This window comes from Ictalurus punctatus, chromosome 19 (genome assembly GCF_001660625.3).
Source record: "Ictalurus punctatus breed USDA103 chromosome 19, Coco_2.0, whole genome shotgun sequence".
Classification (NCBI taxonomy): domain Eukaryota; kingdom Metazoa; phylum Chordata; class Actinopteri; order Siluriformes; family Ictaluridae; genus Ictalurus; species Ictalurus punctatus.
In genome coordinates this window covers 26872448-26894968 of record NC_030434.2, presented here as the reverse complement: position 1 = coordinate 26894968, position 22521 = coordinate 26872448, and the positions used below count along the sequence as shown (strand labels likewise).

Here is a 22521-nt window from a genome sequence, read left to right as displayed (position 1 = left end):
CTGTGTACTCGACATAACAACATGTTGTTCTTATTGTTCTGGAGGCAGCAAAAGCTTAGCGCAATCCCGCAGCATCATGGATGAACAGATTAATGTTGACTTTAATCAGAGACTCACTCAAGCTGAAATATCTCTGTGTCTGTCAGTGACTGACGACTTCCACATTAGTGTCCGACACTTGAGCAGGGGACGCCCCTCTCTCTTAATGCGGAGATAAAGTCCATCTCTACAGCGGGGAATTATTACATTTATGACGGCGATGGTGAAGACTCCAACGTGCATGCAGCACCAGTCCCATTCACAAGGAGACAGATTTTCCTCTGATAAAATGACGTCGAGAGAACACAGACTTTCTATGTCAAGGTCACGAGAAACAAAATAATAATAATAATAATAATAATAATAATAATAATGAGGGCTTCTGTAGATTGCTGTGGACTGTAGGACTGTTAATATGGAGGAAGGGGGTTGATGGAAGCATTTCGAATTGCGTCCTCCGATACAACCTAAAAGTTTATGTGTAATAAATTCTATGTTGAATCAAATAAAATAATATATTTCTTTCTAAAGCTACTTTTTGTAACGTCTATTCAATGCTTTTCTCATCCAACACAATAATGACTTTAAATGATCTTTGGGGGGTAATTTCTCACCCAAAATCTGTGATTAATTGGGATTAGTTTAATTCATTCATCAGTTCATTTTATAATCTCAGTCCTAATACACACACACACACACACACACACACACACTCACACTCTCACACACTCACACTCACAGAGGGCAAGTTTGAGGAGGGATGCACCTGTGCAGGAAAGCGTATACACACACACACACACACACACACACACACACACACACACACACACACACACACACACACACACACACACAATTATTTATATCACTCACACAGAGGGAGGGAGAAACACACACACATGTATACACACTCATACACACACACACACACACACACATATTGAGTGATTTGATGATTTGCATGCAGTGAATTTCAGCTACAAGTTGAAAAGGAATACAATAAGTGTGATGTAGAACAGTCCACATATCACTCACCTCTTTGAGTGGAGCTCGTCCTTCTTCTAGTGATGTATCTGTGGTTGATCTCCTCATAGACTGCCTCAGGCTGAGTCTTACGCCTCCTCTTAGAGACAACTGGGAGTGGATAATAATAATAATAATAATAATAATAATAATAATAATAATAATAATAATAATAATAACTTTTAATGAAATTCTCACAGGACAATTTTAACAGCAGGATAAAATGTAATTAGTATTTACAGGTATGTCTCGTACCTCTCCTGAGCACTCTGTTCTGGTAAAACAGGACCAGCAGAAGCACTAAGGCCAGGAAGAGCAGCGTTCCCAACACAAAGAGAACCAGTGGAGGGGTGGGTGGAGCTTTAGGTGCTGGAGGATTTGGAGGAGCTCTTACTGAATTTAAAAACACAGAAGAGGATCTTGATACAACACTGTAATCATAAATATTTAAAAAAAATGATGAACAGTAACAAATATTGTATTGAAACAAATATACATACCTGATGTGGTGGTGGTGGTGGTGGTGGTGATGGGTGTAGTAGTGGACACGTCTGTATTTACAGAATATAAAAACACTTTCTATCATATAATAAAATATACTCTCACTAAATAAGGGTTATGAGCTGCTGATCAGTGTATTACAGTTTAGGGTCTGAGCTTTCAAACTAATATCTAAGATTATAAATAAAAGTTATCAGGTCTTAACACTGGGAGAAAAGTGTAATGAGTGGAGACAGGAAGCTGAAAAGTTAGCACACGCCTCTGACCTGCACAGGTGACTCCAGCAGGAGAGCAGTCAGTGTGTTTCTTCAGGGAATGATGACAGTCCCACAGGTGAATCTCATCCCCTCGACACTTCACTCTGTTCAGCCAGATAGTCCCTTCACCAGGACCAGAACTAACATTCCTATCAGCACTCAGCGCCGACCCACAGCCCAGCTGTCTGCACACCACCTGAGCGTTCCTGATGTTCCACTGATCATCACAAACGGAGCCCCACGTAGCGTTATGATACACCTCCAACCTCCCAGAGCAGCTTCCCTCTCCTCCACTCAGCCTGAGAGACCAGTGCTCTACATCACACACATCACACATGAGGAAACACACCAACGCTGAATAACAGCTCCAGTCACACAGCTCACTACAACACAATGATAATATAACCTTATATTATACTCAACATGCTCTAGTTTACCCAAAATTATTTTGTTTTGTTCTGAAAAAGAATCTGAAACTAATTACAAACATCCTGAAATTCAGCTGCTTATTAAATGTTATAAATAAATACATTTTCTGCAGAATGAAATAATTTGAAGCAGTAAGATCAGCTTTGGGTTCTGTTTACTGATTTGATCTCTGCTGGTTTAAGTTTCATGAAATGTGAGGAAGATTGATGCCCTCAGGATGGTTATATGAGGAAATACATTAAAGTCCTCAGAAAATGGTTTTATAAACAGATGAGGAAATATCTTCTGTCACTAACAAATGCAAATGAAGAACAGTACTAACAGCTTTTCCTTATATATCCTTACTTGAGCAGTGTTTCTGAGAGGGAAATGAAGAGCACTTTTCTTGTGTACGTAGAGACTTTCCATCATCTGCAGTAATAAAATACATGCATTAATGAAAAGTCTCACATGCAGCTTTATCTCTCAGAGCAGACTTTTCTCAGACTTCTAACATCAATTTCTGCCAAATACACTTTATATTTCAGCAACATTAGTTATACACTATTCACAATCAAACACTGCAGTTTATGGCAACGTACAGAAACAGAAAAGTCTGACTCCACCCACCTGTGCAGGTAATACGAGCCACCTCATCACCATTATCACATCTGTTCTGTCCCCAGGGTGAAGATGGACACTGCCACAGATTAGAGTCGTGTTTCCTACACTTCAGATAATCCAGCCAGTTAGGAGCAGATTTTACTCGTGCTTCAGTGTTTGACAGACTGCCACGTCTTCCACAGTTCAGCTCTCGACACACCATGTTTACTGTCTCCTCGTCCATCTGATTGTGACACACATTACCCCAGGTTCCATTGTAGAACACTTCCAGATTCCCCACACAGTCCTCCGTGAGTCGGATCTCTTTAAACTCTGGTGGAAGAACAACGACTCAAACTGAGTATAAATTTGTTTATTATTAACAAATAATATTATTATTTAGGGATGCACCGAAATGAAAATTCTTTGCCGAAGCCGAATATAATGGAAAACTTGGCCGAAGGCTAAATACCGAACACGTTTTTTCACATTATTTTTTTTCATTTATTTAGCCATTTTTTTCACCATTGCATAAATTAAATAGTCAAAATGTGCTTTTTACTATTTTGTCTTGCTTTTCAAAGAAAAAAATCATTTACAAAAACTACAATTTCAAAATATTTAACACTGAACATTCCCAGCAGGCACAGGCTACCAACAAGGCACAATATAACTTTAAATAAATAAATGAGTAAAATAAAAATATTTTTACGTGGTCATCTTTGAGCCCCTTGAATAGCCAATGTTCGGCCTATAACCGACTGCTGAAAGAATGGAACACTCTGTAGAGTGCAGAAACTGGTTCTATTGGGTTCTATAGGGCTGATGATATTGGGGATATATACCGCTCGCGTCCCTGTACACCTCGTGGAGTATTAGAGTAGATATAGTAGAGTTAGATACGTTGTTAATGTTATGTTCCTTGATTGATTTAGTTAGTTTAAACTATAGATCAGTTCATTTAGTCCCCGCTGGTCTCTCCGCTCCCAGTCCATAGTACTAGCTCATGTTTCTTGTTTTGTGTTGTGACCCTGTTTTCTGTGACGCGACTCTGATTCCTGCTTTGCCCCGTTTACGCCTGTTTGCCAATCGCCCGACCCTTTGCCTGTCTGGACTACATTTTTTGGATTACGATTTGGATTTGTCTGCCTGCCCTTCAATAAATAGGTGTTTACCTGCTTCTGTACTCTACTCCCTTATATCTCGTGATGTGACAGAATACTCCGGAACAGAAACAATTAAACGCACATGTCCACAGTAAACAACAGTTGTCAACATCCGAAGAGCATGTGCTCGGTGACCAGTCGTGCACGTAGCTCGTGAATGCGCTCGCCCCCTCATCTCTCCGAGCGCGCTGCCGGAAGTGGAGGTCGTGACATTTGCGCGTCTCACTCTGGTCGCTAGGCTATTTGGTCACGTCATCAAACACGTCATTATTCGGTCAAATTTATTCGGCCTTTTCACTTATTTATTTATACATATTTTTAATAATAATAATAATAATAATAATAATAATAATAATAGGGATGCACTGAATGTTCGGCAACCAAAATTATTCAGCCGAAAATAGCAAAAAAAAGCACTTTCGTTGTTCGACTGAACAATTTTGGTTGCCGAACTTTCGGTGGATCCCTATTATTATTATTATTATTATTTAAAATATGGATATAAATTCCTCACTCAGAGATAAGGACATCTGCTGCTTTTATGAACAATAACTTCATAAACATTATTGTAGATAATTGACAGTGTACCTGAGCACACGACTCCTACGTCCTCCTGGTGTCCACATTCACCCTCTTCACACAGCTGAAATCTGCAGTTCCACAGGGACGTCTCGTTCCCCTCACACTCCACCTCATTCAGCCATATGGACCCAGTTCCAGGACCAAACCAGGCTGGTATGTGGGTACTGAGGGCCACTCCACACTGCAGCTGTCTGCACACCACCTGCGCATCCTCAATATCCCACGAGTCATCACACACTGTCCCCCACGAGCCGCTGTGGAAAACCTCCAGCCTTCCTGCACAGTCTCCCCCAGAACCAACCAGCCTGATGGAGCTGAGGGCGGGGTTAAAGATACCTGCAGAATGGTTCAAAATATGTGTAGACCAAGTGATTCATCTTTTCTCTATTTCACAAATTATATAAGATTAATATTATATTAATTAAAAATTACAGGAAATATAACATTTAATTAGGCTGTATATTTAAGAGGATATTTTAGAATTATAAATATATTTATTACGGTTGTTAATAGCTGCTCATTGGTAGGTGTTGTGCTGCTTACCTGAGCAGGTGATGTACAGCTGTTCCCCGGAGCTGCAGTTGACAGGTTGTGCACTGCTGCAGTTCCCCAGATGAGCTTCACTCCCAGAGCAGCTGAAACCCGTTACACACATGTGTTTGTGTTCAGTGGTGGATGGAGAGGAGCGGTAGTTCAGCACGGAGCCACAGCCCAGCTGTCTGCAGAGCACAGACGCCTCAGACAGACTCCACGAGTCCAGGAGAACTCTCCTCCAGTCCTGCCTGAAATAAATCTCCACCTCCCCCTGACACTCGCTCCCTCCAGACAACCGCACTCGCCCCTCATGAAACGCCACGGATGATCCTGAAGCAGAAGAACATCATTTAAATATTCTAATGAACACTGACTTTATTCACTAACGTGGTGTAGGTGATGTTAATATCTCACCATTACAGATGACTCCAGCATCGTGTTTATGAGAGCATGCAGCTCGACTCCATGATGAGATGCCACATTGTGATAGGTGTGTCTCCTTCCCCTGACAATCAAACACATCAGCCCAGATGTGGCCACTCCCCTCCCCAAACCAGTCCACCTCCACCACAGCCACAGCACTCCCACAATCCAGCTGTGCACAGAGAACATCTGCAGCTCTCATATCCCAGCCTACAGCACAAACTGTGCCCCAGTCACCGAGGTACTGGAGCTCCACTCGACCAGAACAGGAGTCCGGTCCGTTCACCAGCCGCGCCCCTGTGTGACCTGAACAAACAGCCGAGAGCTCAGTGAAAGAGGAAAATTAACAAAGACAGCTTAAAGTTTGATTGACAGGTATGTGTTCTCTATTTAAACAGAAGTTAAATCATGATACTTCACCAGAACATATTAATCCCACATCGCTGTAATGGGAGCAGTTTGAGTGTTTGAGTGGAGATGATGTTGGACAGAAGTAAATCTGAGATTCATTTCCTCTACACTGAAGCTCCTCTGTCCACACCTGACCCTCCCCTCGGCCAAAAGCAGCTGATCCCAGCACCTTCACAGGAATCCCACAGCCCAGCTCTCGACACACAACCTCTGCATCCTGCTGGTCAAAGTCAGCATCACACACTGTGGACCAGGAACCTCCAAGAATCACCTCCACTCTCCCAGAGCACCGGTGAGGACCCGCAGTGAGTCTCAAATTCTGACCTGTGTTTAATTTAATTGTGTAAATATTGTGCACATTTTTAAGAAGCTTTGCCATTAAGAAACATTCTACTGTAGTTACAAAACACTTTCAATTTAAATAAAACCAATTACAATTAATCAAATCAATCATGCTAATAATTAACCTTTTTTCCCCCTAAATACAGCAGTTTACCTGAGCAGATGACTCCAGCATCAATAACATGATCACAGATATGTCCTCCTTGAGAGCTACAATTGTTCAGTGTCAACTCTGATCCTCTGCAGTACAAATCATATATCCAGATTGGTCCTGATCCTTGTCCAAACGCAGCCCAATACCGCAGCTCTACAGCCTCCCCACAGCGCAGCTCTCTACACACCACTGCAGCATCTTTCATATCCCAGGCAGAACCACACACTGTTCCCCACTGTCCATCATGAAGAACCTCCACTCTTCCAGCACAGCGACTTCCACCATTCACCAACCTCACACTGTCTGAGAGAGAGAGAGAGAGAGAGAGAGAGAGAGAGAGAGAGAGAGAGAGAGAGAGAGAGAGATGTATACAGATGAATGGTGTGCGTATATATAATATTAGTGTATTAGTGGTAACAGCAGCATCACAGTAGTCTGGTATGTTCTGAATGGAATCAATGACAGTAAATCCACTTTGATGTTATTTATGACTGTGTTCATGACTGAGATTAAAAACTGTCGCATTATTACATACCTGTCAGTATAACTGTCTTCTGGTCAGCTGTAAGGGTGTCATCATAATTCTCAGCTTCATTCCCTACATTAAAACACAGATATTTAAAGTGGTGAAGTCATAATGAACATTAAAGTTACAGAAATAGTGTTTAAGAGTCACAACAATTACAGTGGGCCGGATTCAGAGTCAGTGACTTAAGTCCAAAAGTAACATCAATATGTAAACAGGAAAAGTTCCTCATATTCAGAGTCGGGTTACGCAGCTGCTTAAGTCAGTTTGATGATTTCTTCACTCAGATTATTAAAATCACCTGCATGTAATTCATGACTCTAAAGTTGGGACAAGAGACCAGGTTTTTTAATAGCGTCTAGACCACTGAAAATGACACTTTTAAAACGAATGTGCTGATACATGAATGAGAAGCTGGTGAGCATTAAAATAAATCTAATAGGCGTGAAGTATATTGAGAATACATTGCTGCATAAATAGTCTGAATAATTGCAACGTGTTAATTCAGATGATTCAGAATGCAGCAGCAAACCTTGTTTTAAAATAGCCCAAAAGGACCCACGTCACACCCCTCTTCATTTTCCTCCACTGGCTTCCTGTAGCCGCCAGGATCAAATTCAAGGCCTTGATGCTCACGCACAAGACCTCGTCTGGAACAGCGCCCCCTACGTCAGCACTCTCCTCGAGGTTTATATTCCATTCTGCAACCTGCAATCAGTTAACGACCGACGCCTGGTAGTGCCTACTAAACCCCTACATGCCCCCACTCTATATATATATATATATATATATATTAATGCTGTGCACTTTGCTCCTCTAGCACTCAGTTAAAAATCTTGTGTGGTAGCACTACTTGTATTGTTCTCTGCTGAATGTATCACGTTGTTTGTATTTCCTCATTTGTAAGTCGCTTTGGATGAAAGAGTCTGCTAAAAGAATAAATGTAAATGTAATGTTGAATTAGTGCGCTCTCCTGTAAAGAAACCCCACAGTTTGAAGGATAAACTGACCAGACTGTAATAATCACAGTTCTGAGGGCAGTGGTAGTGCAGTGGTTAAGATGTTGGACTACTGATCGGAAGATTGTTAGTTTAAATCCCAGTGCTGCCACTGTTGGGCCCTTGAGCAAGGCCCTTAACCCTAAACTGCTCAGATGTATAAATGAGATAAATGTAAGTCAAAGGCATCTGCCAAATGCCGTAAATGTAAATGAGTTCACTGTTGTTTGATCTAAATCAAACACAATCTAAGTGTGAATGATTTAAGGCATGAGCTGGTAACCTGGGGTTGAGACCCCATATGGAGTTACCTGGGATAAGGATGTGTTCACAAGCTTTATTTATAATGTATTTCTATGCACATGAATTTATGGAATAATTGAAAAACATTAACTGTATTATTATTATTATTATTATTATTATTATTATTATTATTATTACTACTACTACAATGTTATTACTCGTCACACAGTTTGGAGTTCCTCTAAAGCAGTTTTAACACCAGACTGCAGCGTTGTCGTGTTCAACACTTTGTCATGTTAATCAAAGTGGACTTTACACCAGACACTGACAGCTCAATCTATTACACTCAACATTTATTTCATAGAACTTTAACATACATTGTGTTAATTATGATATTTTCTAGAACACATCTTAAATATTATGATTAAAAGCAGTTTACCTGAGCAGGTGACTCCAGCATCACCACGATGATCACAGTCATTATTCCCCCACTCTGCTGAGCTACAGTTCTTCAGTGTTGTCTCTGATCCACTACAGTCCACACCATTCATCCAGATTGTTCCTGATCCCCGTCCAAAGTGAGCAGCATACCGCACATTTACAGGCTCCCCACAGTGCAGCTCTCTACACACCACCGCAGCTTCTCTCATATCCCAGCCACCATGACACACTGTTCCCCACTGTCCATCATGAAGGACCTCCACTCTCCCAACACAGCGACTTCCATTCACCAACCTCACACTGTCTGCGAGAGAGAGAGAGAGAGAGGGGTTTTATTTTCTGTCATCATTTATGAGGATTCAAACAAATGCACACACACACACACACACACACACACTACAAAACACACACATACTCTCTCTCTCTCTCTTTCTCTCTCTCTCTCTCACACACACACACACACACACACACACACACACACACACACACACACACACACACACACCTACATGCACACAAACATACTCTCTCTCCCTCTCTCTCTCTCTCTCTCACACACACACACACACACACAAACACACACACACACACACACACACACACACACACACACACACACACACACACACACACACACACACACACACACTTTCTCTCTATCACCACACACACACACACACACACACAATAAACCCTGTGTAAACTGTAATCATTAATCGGGACCTGATTTTATAACTGAGGCCGCAGAAAAACCCCTGAGGATGATGTGTGTACGCTCATGTACAGCTTTTTAAATTCTATAAAAATTAAAGACTTTCACTCTTTATAAAGTTACGATCAGTCCAGGAAAATTTCTCCCATTTCAGGATTAAAAATGGTGGCTACTGTTAAAGTGAGAAGTGTGTGATGTTTTAGTGTGAATAATCAGTGTGTACTTACCAGCTGCTGTGAGTGTGAGTGTGGATGAGAGAAGAATAAAAGTCAGACAGATTTCCATCTCCCTCCTCGCTGTACACGATGTGTTCACCTCCACTTGCCCAGAGAGACTGAGAGAAGTGTGTCCCCTCACTCAGCCCCCTACAGAGAGAGAGACAGAGAGACAGACAGAGAGAGAGAGACAGCCACCAATCACACACACTGTTACCTTATTAGAAAGACGAGAGGAAATCATCACACAGCCTCAATAACAAATCAGACGAGGCATCTCTCACTTTCTCCATATATATCAAAATAACGTCAGCGCTGATGAACAGAGCTCCGCCTCCCGTCTCTGAGGTGTGTGACTGAGGAACAGAGCTCCGCCTCCCGTCTCTGAGGTGTGTGACTGACGAGAGTCGACCACATCACACACTGATTTCAGAGAGAGGAAGCACTCGGCTGTCGTACAGCATTAATGCCTGACAGCTGCACAGAGCAGATACACACACTGATAAACCACTGCAGCACACTGCAACTACATCAGCCACACACACACACACACACACACACACACACACACACACACACACACACTGATAAACCACTGCAGCACACTGCAACTACATCAGCTACACACACACACACACACACACACACACACACACACAGACACACACACACACACACACACACACACACGTTTAATATTTATTATTACTTTATTACAACATTATATCATGATCAACAATAAATCATTTCTAGACTTTTTTTTTTTTTTTTACTGAAGTTTAACATTTATTTAATAATAATTTTAAGGAATATTAGAACATTTTGACTCAATAATTCTTACCATGTCACTTCCTATTAGATATTATTTTTTAAATACACAAGCATTTAGTCTGTGTTTCAGGATTAAAAACATGAGTGATTAAATGTGAAAGATTATTTAATTATTTTTTTATTACTAACATTAAAATTTAGCGTCCACAAGATGGCAGTAAAGCACTTCCACACTGAGATTTCTGTTTAGTGAAATGTGTTTTTCTCTTAAGTGATCTGCAGAGGGCGCTGTGAGGATTATTATTATTATTATTATTATTATTATTATTATTATTATTATTATTAGTGACCAGGCACTGAAAGTGTACAGGGCTCTATTGTTTTCGTAAGGATTATTAGGATTTCTCCGTCAGAGGCCTGAACCAGGAAGCTGGTTTAGGTGGCTAATACTGCAATGTGAAAATGCCGTTTTTTGAAAAGCTCCGTTGATGCTGGACAAAAACGCCGTCTCGGTGTTGTAAAATACAAAATACAAAAAAAAAAAGGATGCGTTTTCTAATTTATTCAGATTAAAGTGGATATAGCTTACATGCAACCCAATTTATTGTAAAACCAGTACATACAACCCAGTGACAGGGTACGCTGGCGCGTTTTGCTACTGCTCCTGTTGCCGTTTTGTTGGTTTTTGTTTGTTATTTTAAGTTATATTGTTTTAAATAACTGCGAGTTATTTAAGTTATATTGTGTTTAGTGCCGTTATGATTGCGATGTGGTGGTGCCATTTTATATACTTTGGACTGTTGTTTTTATTTCTGTGTTCCACCTGGAATAACCTGCAGCGTGTAACGGGGAATCAACGCCTCGGTCCGGCTGTGTGTGAGGACTGTACGACTTTGTGCTCGCAGTACGCTTTGGACTTTCACACGCTCTGGCCTTGTGAGTCTGCTCTCAAGGTACACTACACGCCAGCTTCTGAATTTAAAACAGAGCTCTTATTGTCTAGGCAAAGACTCTTACAGAATCTGTCGAGACGCTGGATTGCTATGCCCTAAGTGATATATCCATCGGGGTTTGAGGCGCAGTTTTGCTGTCTCATCCTCTCCTAACATCTTTGTCCCCATCTGTCGACATAAGACCAACAAACTGCTCCATACTGGTGTTGATCACAGTAATTTAATATCGGTTCCCCGCGTGGAGATTAAACCACCGTCGTCTCCGCTTCAGAGCCAGGCTTATGCTGGGTTATTAAATGCCCGGTCCCTGAATAACAAAGCGCTGCTTTTATCGGATTTTCTTACAGATAAAAAGCTGGACTTGTTGTTTTTAACTGAAACCTGGCATAAAGTAAATGATGGACTCTTGTTTAACCAGATCACTCCAGCGGGCTTTGGAGTATTTGACCTCCCGAGGTTATCTGGCATTGGTTATCTGGTTATTGGACTGTCTGATCATTCAGCTGTCTTCTTTAACCTGGAACTGTATCATCCAAGTGAGCCGACCATCCGAACAGTAACCTTCCGGAAGTGGTTACTGGACTGAATGTCTACTATCAAGCATGGAAGGATCTTCTGGGTGATTATCGAGCACTAATGGAGACTGAAAGATCCTCTTACTTCTCTCAGGCTATTTTAAATAATCAAAATAATCCCAGACACTTGTTCCAAACCATAAACAGATTGCTTCAGGTTAATGCTGTTACCACTTTTCCTGTTTCTCAGCAGCTGTGTGATTCTTTTCTTCAGTTTTTCAATTCTAAGATTGATAATGTTCGCAAAGAAATTCCTGTCACACCTGACTCTGCCTCTTCACTCCTTCGTCCATCTGCGTTCACTGGTGTTTCTTTCACTCATTTCTCACTGCTTGATTCTGAGGCTCTCACAAGGGAGGAATCCGGCATGAAATCTACCACTTGCTTGCTGGATCCAATTCCCACAAACCTATTTAAATCATGCTTCGCTGTGTGGTGCCCTGCTATCCTCAGCATTATAAATGAATCATTGGATACTGGGATCGTTCCAGCAGTTCTAAACACTGCTACTGTTACACCTGTACCCAAGAAAGAAAATGTTTCTGTGGATGATTTTAACAATTTTCGTCCCATCTCATATCTTCAGTTTTTGGCAAAAATACTTGTTCTGTAATCATCTTACAATTAATAACCTCTTTGAACCCCTTCAGTCAGGTTTTCATAAATTTCACAGCACTGAACGGCGTTGGTCAAAGTCAAAATGACTTGTTGATGGCCTCTGATTCTGGAGCTACCTCACTTCTTATTCTTCTTGATCTTAGAGCCGCCTTCGATACTGTGGATCATGGTCTTTTACTTACCTGCCTTGAAAGAGTTCTTGGTGTGTCTGGGACAGTTTTAAACTGGTTTAAATCCTATTTTACTGACCGTTCCCAGTTTATTTCTATGGGTGGTTACAGGTCTGACACTAGCTCTGTGCTCACTGGTGTTCCTCAGGGTTCAGTTTTAGGCCCTACTATCCACTATCACTTTTATGCTGACGATACCCAAATCTACATTCACTCTAAATCTGGTGAAAACATTCATGTTTGTTTTCTTTCTGAATGTATTTCTGAGATAAAAACATGGATGAACAATAACTTTCTGTGCCTGAACAGCGGGAAAACTGAAGTCATGCTTATAGGTTCCTGTCATCAAATTCTCAAAGCTGCTCCACGGTCTCTGTTTGTTGATGGCTCTGTTCTAGAGACTCAAAGTAAGATGAGGAACCTTGAAGTAATTTTTGATACCAGTCTTACATTTGATTTTTTTTGTTCAGAGCACTGTTAAAGCATCCTTTTTTCCCCTCAGAAATATAGCTAGACCGCGCCCCATACTAAACTTCATTTGTTGTCACTCGGTTGGATTACCGTAACGCCGTTTTATCCAGAGTTTCTAAATCCACAATCAACAAATTGCAATATGTACAAAACTCTGCCGCCAGGATCCTGACCGGAACCAGGCCATGTGAACATATTACTCATGTTCTGGAGTCCTTGCACGGGCTCCCGGTCAGGTTCCGTGTTGATTTCAAGATCATGATTTGACATACAAGGCATTACATGGTTTGGCTCTGCAATACTTATCTGGCTTATTAATCCCTTACACCCCAAATCACAGACTGCGCTCCTCACAGTGTAATCTGTTACCTGTAGCACAAACACACCTAAAATCTCTGGGTGACGGGGCTTCTGTCTCTGCTCCTTCACTTTGGAACTCTCTTCCTCCTGAACTCAGGGAAGCCCAGACTCTTGGAATTTTTAAATCTCTTCTCAAGACACACTTTTTTAAACTTGCATTCGACTGCTGATGTCTTTTTATGATTGTTTTATAGTTATTTTTATTATTAATGTTGTTGTTTTTGTTCTTATTAACTTTGATTTGTTTTATTTTTCTGTGGACTGTGATTTTACGTACAGTGCTTTGAGAAGCTGCTTTTAAAGGCGCTTTATAAAATAAAGTTTATTATTATTATTATTATTATTGTTGTGCAGTGTCGAGGAAGCCAATCAGCGCTCAGACAGAGTTTCATGGCTGAACTGGGCAGTTACAGACAATAACCTAGGACACTGATTCGGGAAGAGAGTTGAGAGATTTGGGAGTTGGATTCTTTCATTGCCTTAAAGTGGTTTTGTTAAGGTCTTGGTGTCAGTTTGGTTTTTGTCATTTTTTTTTTTATTACTCGATATTTAAGTATTGTGTTGTTTTACTAGTCTGAATTTGTTCCCTTTCCAAGACTAGAGATCTGATTTACTAAAATTACTGCAGAATAAAATAAAATAAAACCCAGTTTGAATGAAGGCTGATGAGTGGTCATGGGTACATTAAAAACCATGTAAGAATGCGATATTAAAAGAACATGTACATAGGGGTCAGTTTACCATGAGGAATATTCATTACACTAACCCCATCATTTAACACGTTTCCTGACGCAGCTTCTCGTCCAGTGCGTGGTTTATTTTGCTAAAAAGGGGGGGGGGGGGGGGGGGGGTGTAAAAAAACACTTACATAAAAACTGTCATTTTTGTAATAAAAAGTCAAATCAGTCATAACAAAAAAAAAAACATTTATATTTATAATAAACAATAAATGTATTTTCTAAAATATTCATGTTTCTTAGTTGTGACCTAATATAGTAATTGTCTAATTAAAAATAATTAAGAATTCTTAACATTTCACTTCCAATTAGATATTGTTAAAAGCCGGAGACACTGCATTATGCAGTATGAACTGTTGTTTATTTTAAAAGAGAGACAGGCAGACAAATTCAAAACGTGATCCAAAACGTAATCCACAAACATTCTGTTTAAATAACTGCACATCATATCTTCTCACGCATGCACAGTAAATGAATCACTCTTATCGCCCCAGAAGAATGGTGGAGGTGCCGGATTTGCTGTACTATCACCTTCAGGCCTGATACATCAATGCACTCACTGGAGCGCTGAGACTGGGCTGGTGCGCAAGGTTAAGGCTGGCTGAAATACTCTCCCCTATTTTCTGAGCCAGATCTGAAATGATGCCCTCTAATGACTCAGGAGTAACGACACGTTCAGTATCTGGGCGCGTGATTGGGGTAGAGCTAGCTGCTGGACCTACAGAAGCACCGATCACTGAATCAACTGCGTGCACTTGGTCAAGTCCCACATTAGCTTTGGCACTCCCTCTGCCATAACAACGAGTAGTAATTTCAGACACTCCCTCATTGCGATATATTTCGGGTCCACCACCCCTGCCCAATGGGAAAGTGACATTAGATTGTTTCACAGGGCTGAAATTGTCTTGGCCAATAACCTCAAACATGTTTCAAATGCAAAGGGAAAACACACAATGTAAAAACGACTGCGAGTGAATATGCCCCAAACAGCAAAACCTTAACCAACTGGCAAGTGTTCAAGTATACGTCATACACGCAGGGAAATATATGAAATAAAGTCTCTCTTTCTCTCTCTCTCTCTCTCTCTCTCTCTCCCATTCAACCATAACACGAAAGGGGAGAGCACATGTTGAAACAAAATACAAAAAAATCACTCAAAAAGAAGGGTGAAACAACAAAAATAATCACAGATAAATAAAATAAAATTATACACAAATTAAAATGAGTACATAAGTATATAAATGATGATTTAAATAAATATGAAACAAGATTACTGAAAACTCAAAAATGAATCCCACCTCTCCCACTCACCCGTAACACGAAAGGGAAGAGGAGGAGCTAAAACAGGAAATTACACAACCCACATGACATCACAACAACCAAAAAGGAAAGCACTCACACAAACAGACAGTCACCAGGTACACATCTCCTTTTGTGTAATTCTACACGTTCAATTTATGGAATGTTTTCCATACCCGTTACACAGGCAGTTATTGCAGCTGTGTAGGCTAAAAAAGACATTCGGTACAAGAACCAGAAAATAAGGTTTTATGCTGACTTGGCCACGAGAGTACACCAACTGAGGAAACGATCCGATCCAATCCGCCAGGAGCTGCGCACTTTGGAGATCCGACATGGAGTGAGTCACCCTGCCAGACTGCTGGTAACACATAAAGAACAAACCTAAACTTTTTAAACACCAACCGAAGCCTGAGAGTTTGTCAAGAAAATCCAGGAGGATACTGGCGGGAGTTTAAAATAAACGGTAGAACATTTACATACAGCAGCATGCACTAAATCACTGTCACATCGCCTGTCTGGTTTAAGCAGCATTCTGAAAGTGTACTAGCCATTACTGAAGCCATTTTCAGGTACTTTATGTGGGATAGATTTAAAGCAAACATATTACCCACGAGTGTTAACTGTTGTCATAAGATAGTGGCAGCGAGTGTTCCGTTAGAGGGCGATAAAGAGTGGTCTGACTGATCCTCACTAAGTGTGGAACGGGCGTTAGTGATATCGGGAGTCAGGATGATTCTTGGGGGTTCTCACGGAAGTGGGAAAAGGGAAGTAGTTCATGTTCAGTGTGTTGGATGCGGGTTCGAGCATCCGAGTTTCCCAAGCTCCCCTGTAAGCTTATTTTCATATTGCAAGGTGATATATTTTCAGCATTTATTAGAGATGTCTCATGGAGTGACTCTTAATTTTGTTTCTTGGAACTGCAGAGGTCTACAAACACTTAGAAAACTTGAATAAATGAAAGGAAATGGACTACAAAATTGGACTCCCAAATCCTGACTCCTTTTAGAACAGGACATTACAAAGATGAGGAGGAGATGGCAGGGTAGTGTATACACATCATTCTCATCCCAGGACAGAGGAGTTAGGACCCTCTTTCATAAAACAGTCCCACTTCAAGTGAAACAAAGACTTAAAGATAAGTCTGGAAGATATTTACTAGTCCAAGGTTCTCTAGTATCAGAAAACTTAAACTTGGTAAATTTGTATGACCCCAATATAGACAATCCTAATTTTTTTGTAGATCTGTTCCTTACTCTCTCGACATTAGCAGGACTATACGTGATAGCAGGGGATTTTAATTGTACATTGAATGCCAGTATGAATAGATCCACAGGAGTGGATCAATCACATAATAGGTGTAGAGCAGCTATTCTTCCTTATATCATTGAATTTAATTTGTTAGATATTTGGAGAGAACTGGAACCGCATACCAAAATTCCTACTCTTGTTACTCAAATATATTCAAGACATATTCTCGAACTGATTATTTTTTAATTTCTTCAGAATTACGGCCCAAAATTCATAACAGCTTCTATGATATTATCGCGATTTTGGATCACGCCCCATGCTGTATAGAATATGTGGATAAAAAATTGACAAAAGACCCAGCTAGAGGGCATTTTCAGCATAAATGGTAACAAGATGAAGAATTTGTGAAATATATAGATACACAGATAGAAGAGTTCTTTGAAATTAATACTACACAAACTTCTGCATGTACAAAGTGGGAAGCATTTAAAGCTTTCCTCAGAGGACATATGATTAGATACACAAGCTCAAAGTCTTATGTGACTAAAGCAATCATTCTTTGAATAAGGAGATAAATCGGGTAAACTATTAGCAAGGCAGATTAAACAATTGGACATCAAAACATCAATTACAACCGTTTTAACCAATGGGAAGGTTGCAGTGGGTCCTATAGAAATTAATGATGCCTTTAGAGGTTACTATGAAGAATTATATAAAACAGGTTTTTAGATGAACTACCTATACCTCATTTCCCAGATGAACATAAAGAAGACCTGGGGATGGAAATTAATGGGGAAGAGATAGGGCAAGCCATTGTTGACTTGAAGTAAGGAAAAACGGCAGGACCAGATGGTCTTCAGTTGATATGTATAAAAAATGTAAAAACAAATTGTTAACTCCACTATTGGAAATGTTTCTGGAGGCATTTCAGAAAGAAAGTTTTCCACCCTCTATGAACACTGCTCTGATTACATTACTGCCAAAACCAGGTAAACCCTCTGACAAATGTGAAAACATGAGTCTGTTAAATTCTGACCTTAAGATAATATGTAAACTTTCAGCAAAACGGTTACAAAAATATTACCAAATTCCATCGATAAAGATCAAAATGGATTCAAAATGGGAAGGCAAGGTTTCCATAATGTGAGAAGGGTACTGAACATCATTCATACTAACAAAGGAATGTCCGATACAGCTCTCCTATCATTAGATGCTGAAAAGGCCTTTGTTTGGGTTGAAAGGCCCTATCTTTTCAATGTTTTAGAAAGATTTGGAAGTGGAAATAATTTCATAAAATGCATTAAGGTAATATATAAAAATTCAACTGCAGAAATCTTGACAAATAGAAATATGTCAAAACCAATAAAAAACAGTAAAGGATGCCGACAGGGTTGTCCGCTCTCTCCTTTGTTGTTCACATTAGCATTTGAACCTCTTGGATTCACATCAGCGATTTTGTGGAATAGCGGTAGGGCTGAGAGAACACAGAATATCTTTGTATGCTGACGATGTCATTCTATTTATGTCGGATATAAGTAAATCAATTCCAGCTGTGTTGGAGATAATTAAGACATTTGGTGCTATCTCGGGACATAAGGTAAATAACACTAAATCTTCTATATTACTGCTCCATTCAAATGAGAGAGGGAATCCGATTTCAGAGGTAATTCAATTTAATGTTGTAGAACAGTTTAAATATTTGAGAGTACAGATTTTGCCAAGACTGGAAAAGGTTGTTGAAGCTAACTATGAACCTTTTAATGCTGGAAATGAAGGAGTCAATTGATAGATGGATGTCACTACCAGTATCTATAATTGGGAGAATTAATATTTTAAAAATGAATATACTACCCAAACTACTTTACTTATTTCAAAATATTCCACTACTACCACCTTCAGATCTCTTTTCAAGAATTAAAACCATGTTTTCAGATTTATTTGGAACAACAGGAGAGCAAGGCTTCGTTTGTCTTTGTTGTATTTACCATTTGACAGAGGGGGCTTAAAATGCCCAAACTTATTGTGGTATTACTGGGCTGCACCACTGAGGTCTGTAATGTTCTACTTCTCAACATGTGAGTCTCCACATTGGACAGAAATGGAATCTCATAATCTAACCCTACCTCTTCCCTCATACATATACTCAGACACAGCAGAAAGACTACAGAAACAAACTACAAACCAAATTGGTTGGAAAGTAGCTTGTACTAAGGCTCATACTATGTCTATAAATACACGCCTTAAACTCATACAGTATAAATGGTTAATGAGGACATATGTAGCACCGGTGGAATTAAATAGATATAATAAAAATGTACCAGACATATGTACAAAATGTATGGATGCTGGAGGAACTTTGCTTCATTGTATTTGGCAATGCAGAAGGACTAAATTATTCTGGGAAGAGGTAAGAGTCATAATGGACAAGATCATTTCAAAACTAATTTTACTGGACCCTAAGCTTTTTCTGTCGGGCTTTTACCCAGAGAAACATAATTATAGTAGAAATGAGCGAGCGTTTATAGACCTCGGCTCGCTCCATGCCAAAAAATGTGTCACATTGTTGTGGACAAAGACTCACAGACCGAGCACTACTCAATGGGTAAGACAAATGTTGTCGAGCGTTCCGTTAGAAAGGATAACTTGCATATTAAAAGCTAAACAGCAAATATTTGAAAAATATATGGAGCCCTTTCATTGATTGTATTAAGGATTTGGATTTAACAGATGAGGGAGTGGATGATTAATATTTGTAGACAGTGCGGGTTCCGACTTTGTAAACTTGATATCCTTCAACATATTTTTGTTTCATTTTGTATTAATTATGATTATAAAAGTCAATTGTGAATAGATTATCATTTGCTAAAACAGGAGGAGCATTCTTGTTCTGAGTGTTTTGTTTTTTCTTTCTTTTTTGTTGGTTTATTTGTTTGTTTGATATATATATATATATATATATATATATATATATATATATATATATATATATATATATATATATATATATATATATATATTATCCAGAGTAACTGCAGAGTGTTTGTGGATGTATGGGATTTGAATGAATGTAAAAGGCTGTATTTCAAAGTGTTACGAAGTGAAAGAGAAAAAAAAATAAAAATAAATAATAATAATAATAATCCCCACAGCACCGTTAGCAGGTCAGTTAAGAGAAAAACACATTTCACTAAACAGAAATCTCAGTGTGGAAGTGCTTTACTGCCATCTTGTGGATGCTAAATTTTAATGTTAGTAATAAAAATACGAAATAATATATATTTTTAAATAATTAATGTTTATTATCCTGAAACCCAAACTAAATGTGTGTGTAATTCAAAAATAGTAACTAATTCGAAGTGAAATAGTACATTTTTCCGATATTTCTTAAAATTATTAGCAAATACATTTCTAATTTCAGTAAAATAATTAATGCTGTACGACAGCCGAGTGCTTCCTCTCTCTGAAATCAGTGTGTGATGTGGTCGACTCTCGTCAGTCACACACCTCAGAGACGGGAGGCGGAGCTCTGTTCCTCAGTCACACACCTCAGAGACGGGAGGCGGAGCTCTGTTCATCAGCGCTGACGTTATTTTGATATATATGGAGAAAGTGAGAGATGCCTCGTCTGATTTGTTATTGAGGCTGTGTGATGATTTCCTCTCGTCTTTCTAATAAGGTAACAGTGTGTGTGATTGGTGGCTCTCTCTCTCTCTCCGTCTGTCTCTCTGTCTCTCTCTCTGTAGGGGGCTGAGTGAGGGGACACACTTCTCTCAGTCTCTCTGGGCGAGTGGAGGTGAACACATCGTGTACAGCGAGGAGGGAGATGGAAATCTGTCTGACTTTTATTCTTCTCTCATCCACACTCACACTCACAGCAGCTGGTAAGTACACACTGATTATTCACACTAAAACATCACACACTTCTCACTTTAACAGTAGCCACCATTTTTAATCCTGAAATGGGAGAAATTTTCCTGGACTGATCGTAACTTTATAAACAGTGAAAGTCCTTCATTTTTATAGAATTTAAAAAGCTGTACATGAGCGTACACACATCATCCTCAGGGGTTTTTCTGAGGACTCAGTTATAAAATCAGGTCCCGATTAATGATTACAGTTTACACAGGATTTATTGTGTGTGTGTGTGTGTGTGTGTGTGTGTGTGTGTGTGTGTGTGTGTGGTGATAGAGAGAGAAATTGTGTGTGTGTGTGTGTGTGTGTGTGTGTGTGTGTGTGTGGTGAGAGAAATTGTGTGTGTGTGTGTGTGTGTGTGTGTGTGTGTGGTGATAGAGAGAGAAATTGTGTGTAAAAAAAGAAAAAAGTAAATATAACCCCTCTCTCTCTCTCTCTCTCTCTCTCTCTCTCTCTCTCTCTCTCTCTCTCTCTCAGACAGTGTGAGGTTGGTGAATGGTGGAAGTCGCTGTGCTGGGAGAGTGGAGGTTCTTCAGGAAGGACAGTGGGGAACAGTGTGTGATGATGACTGGGATATGGACGATGCTGCAGTGGTGTGTAGAGAGCTGCGCTGTGGGGAGGCTGTAAATGCACTGGGTGACGATAATGCTCACTTTGGACCAGGATCAGGACCAATCTGGATGGATAATGTACGCTGTAGTGGATCAGAGTCGACACTGAAGAACTGTAGATCACGTGGGAGGGGGGATCAGTCCTGTAATCATGGTGAAGATGCTGGAGTCACCTGCTCAGGTAAACTGCTGTATTTAGAAAATATATTACAATGAATTAAATAATTATTATGATTGAATTGACTGAATTTGAATTATAGCAGTAAATTATCTTTAATAAATTCAGATTTTATTTAAATTTGAATCATTTTGGAATGACATTGGAATGATTTCGTGAGACCCTTACACAAACCCCTAGAAGAATCCTGCAGGAATATTCTGCAGATATCCCACATTTTCAGCTCATTTTCCTGTAGAAATACCTGCAGGAATTCTATGAAGGAAAATATGCAGGAATATGCATCTAATATTCTATCCTTCAGGAATGATGTCCTGCAGGTCTGTTTAAAACACACACTTCCTGCAGGACTATTGTGCAGGATCAATCTGAAATTCTGCAGGACATGGCGAGTGTTTGTATCCTGCAGGAAACATACTGGGGAAATAACTTCACAACAAAAGCATTTTCACACAGAAATGATTTCATTCACTGAAATTATGTCACATGATGACTGATGCATTCTGTAAAGTTTCCAAGCCGGAGTTCAATTCACACCTAAAAACAGAAGAGAAAAGATTAAAGACTGTAAATAATAAAATTAGCCGTGTTTGCTAGTAAGCGAGCTAACGTTACACTAACTGCTGTGTTACAAACACATAACAGAACAGTAGTTCAGTACACCATGACGATTAAAGAAATGATTGAATAAAAGTTGGACTGTACCTCTACAGACACACAGCGGTTGGTGACAGTTGAATTTGTGAATTCGAATACTTGTGCGATTACGCTGCCAAAGAGTGACGTCATCTCAGTGAATAGAATCTTTTCTGCAAAAAGATTCATTTAATGACCGTTTCTGTAAACGACATCGTTACACCAGTACGTGTGAAAAAGTCTTTTTTGTGCGTTGTGAATGACTCATCGAATCATTTACTCAACTGATTCGTTAAAACACTGAGTCGTTCATGACTAAAACATGTCTTATTATCCTAAAATCAGTGTTGGGGAAGTTACTTTAAAACTGTAGTTTTTTAAGCTACAAGCTACTCGTAGTT

The 22521-nt window shown here is 39.7% G+C and overlaps 2 protein-coding genes across 8 annotated transcripts in view; one reads left to right on the top strand and one right to left on the bottom strand.

Moving 5' to 3' along the window:
* Positions 1-1740: 1740 nt before the first annotated feature.
* LOC128635383 (antigen WC1.1-like) lies at positions 1741-8691 on the bottom strand. Its single transcript, XM_053688132.1, has 9 exons — positions 8650-8691; positions 6444-6888; positions 5952-6271; positions 5528-5861; positions 5123-5443; positions 4586-4915; positions 2859-3164; positions 2595-2660; positions 1741-2135 (listed from the first exon to the last, which is right to left on the bottom strand). Exons 1-9 carry the CDS (start codon positions 8689-8691, stop codon positions 1741-1743), a joined length of 2559 nt encoding a protein of 852 aa, XP_053544107.1.
* A 6902-nt stretch (positions 8692-15593) lies between these two features.
* LOC108261932 (scavenger receptor cysteine-rich type 1 protein M130) overlaps positions 15594-22521 on the top strand; it is a 102518-nt gene continuing 95590 nt past the window's right edge. For 4 of the 7 annotated variants that reach the window (XR_008398396.1, XR_008398397.1, XM_053688390.1 and 1 more), the window contains exons 1-3: positions 15594-15998; positions 20527-20664; positions 21173-21487. Coding sequence is in view for 5 of the 7 variants with exons in the window: in XM_053688390.1 (XP_053544365.1) it covers positions 20607-20664; positions 21173-21487 (373 nt within the window). In the remaining 2 variants the exon portion in view is untranslated. The remainder of the gene's footprint in view (positions 15999-20526; positions 20665-21172; positions 21488-22521) is intronic. The other 3 variants (XM_053688388.1, XM_053688387.1, XM_053688389.1) reach the window with 3 other exon arrangements.